Raw genomic sequence first — 2,205 nt, forward strand, 5'->3', positions numbered from 1 at the left:
AATTCAAGTTGGTATTACTTTACAAAACAAACATGGTGAATATCCAGAAGGTGTTAGAACATGGCAGTTTAATTTTAAATTTGATCCTGACAAAGATGAATGTTCTGCTGATTCAATTCAATTATTACAAAAAGCAGGTATTAATTTTCCATATTTTAAAAATGCTGGAATTACTGAAGAAGATTTTGGAGAAGCAATTATGACTTCAGGATTAGTTTTAAATGAAAATACTCATTGGTTAACATTTCATAGTGGATATGACTTTGGTTATTTATTACGATTATTAACTTGTGAGAAATTACCTTCTTCTATTGATGATTTCTTTACAAAACTATGTATTTTCTTTCCTAATATTATTGACCTCAAACATGTTACTAATCAAATTAGTCAAACTTATCATGGTAGTTTACAAGCAATTGCTTCTAGTTTAGGAGTTCAAAGAATTGGTACAATGCATCAAGCTGGTTCAGATAGTTTGATTACTGGTGGTCTTTATTTTAAATTAAAAGAAAAACATCCTGATTTTGACGATGATAGATTTAATGGAATTTTATTTGGATTAAATGATGAATGAGTTTATTTGTGTTATATATTCCATTATTTTTTTAGTTTATCAAAAATAGTTTTTATATGAATTTATTCAAAGTGAAAAGTGAAATGATTAGATTGAATGAGAAAAAAGAAATGATGATGATTTTTTTTTTCAAATATGAACTATAAAAAGAACTATAAATTAATAAAAATAAATAATGGATACTCTTGAGCAATACGTTTTAGAACCAACTGAAGAATTTATTTTAGATAGTAAACGATTCATTACCAAATGTAATAAACCAAATCAAAAAGAATATAACAAAACAATTTATGTTGTTTTAATTGGATTTGCTATTCTTGGATTTTGTGGATATTTTATTAAATTAGTCCATATACCAATTACTGGTCTTTTAATGTCATCAGAATAATACAATAATCTTTAGTATAATTGAAGAAAACTAGTCATTTAAAATTTGTTTATTCTTTTTTTTTTGTTTTTAATAATTTTTGAATTAATCGAACATAATTTTGAAATAATTAAAAAAAGAAATAACATGTTAATTAAAAATAATAGTTGGTACATAACTATTATTTCTTTTCATCATCTTCAATTTGGTTTGGTTTCATTTCATACTCTGGAGTTCCTTGACGTTTTTTTGGAACATAAGGTTTTGTTATAAGAATGTATTGACAACCAATAAAAGGATTTAATACCTAAAAAGTTAATTTATAAAATGTATTTCTGTTTTTTAAATAAATAAAAAAAAACAAACAAAGCTAAGAACTAATACGGATTCTAATATCATTGGAATAATAAATGGAGTATATTTACAATTAATAGAAATATTTTTATTTTTAAAAGACGAAGAAATTTTATTTGTACAATAATTATACCCTCGTTTTACTTCATATATTTGCCAACATATTATCGCAATAAACAAAATTGCTGTTATACCTCCAAATATGAATAACTACTTATTAATTCTTTTTTTGTTATTAAAGTGTCATTACTTTAAATAATGAAACAAACCCCAAATGAATATGATGCCCTTCTAAAAACTAGACCTGCAACAACTATTGAAATAACTACTCCTAAAGAGAGAAATAATGTTAAATATACTAAGTATGAAATTGCTGGTTCAAATCCACATTGAAATGTATGGTCATTATTATTTACTAAATTTAATTAATTTTCATTTCCTTAGTTGTAAATAAATAATAACAAACCAATTGTAAATTGAAAAGTTTTAAATCCATCCATATTACTATAACCACATACCTTTGTTTTTTCTGACTCCCCTAAAATCTATTTTATAAGTAAACAAAAATATAAACCCCTTAATTACTATACAAACATTGATTTTTAATACATCATCATATTGGTCATTTATCATTACAAATGTATATAATACAATACATGCTATTATTACTAATGCAATAAAGATATAAAATCCAATTGTAAATAATGTACAACACTTTTGTTTTATATTCATTATTATCAAAACAATTAAATAATAATACAAGTTCCATTCTTTAATGATTAAAGCTAGTTATCCATCAATAAAATACTAAAAAAAGAGAATTTTGAAAGAAGAAATTTAAAAAAAAGGTTTTTTCCTTTTTTATTGTTTTAATAATTTGTCAGATCGAAGGTGGCACGTCTGAAATACC

The 2,205-nt window shown here is 23.4% G+C and overlaps 2 protein-coding genes across 2 annotated transcripts in view; both read left to right on the forward strand.

The window, feature by feature from the left end:
* Positions 1 to 574, forward strand: part of ENU1_113800 (CAF1 family ribonuclease, putative) — a gene marked incomplete at both ends in the record, with an annotated part of 920 nt that extends 346 nt beyond the window's left edge. Inside the window, one exon of the mRNA XM_008859635.1 lies at positions 9 to 574. Coding sequence (XP_008857857.1) covers positions 9 to 574 — 566 coding nt within the window. The remainder of the gene's footprint in view (positions 1 to 8) is intronic.
* Positions 575 to 749: 175 nt separating this feature from the next.
* Positions 750 to 962, forward strand: ENU1_113810 (protein translocase SEC61 complex gamma subunit, archaeal and eukaryotic protein; the record flags this gene model as incomplete). Its single annotated transcript, XM_008859636.1, has 1 exon — positions 750 to 962. The coding sequence occupies one exon, from the start codon at positions 750 to 752 to the stop codon at positions 960 to 962; it is 213 nt and encodes a 70-aa protein (XP_008857858.1).
* Between the last annotated feature and the right edge of the window lie 1,243 nt (positions 963 to 2,205).

The sequence above is a fragment of the Entamoeba nuttalli genome (genome assembly GCF_000257125.1).
Source record: "Entamoeba nuttalli P19 unplaced genomic scaffold asmbl_4814, whole genome shotgun sequence".
Taxonomy (NCBI): domain Eukaryota; phylum Evosea; order Mastigamoebida; family Endamoebidae; genus Entamoeba; species Entamoeba nuttalli.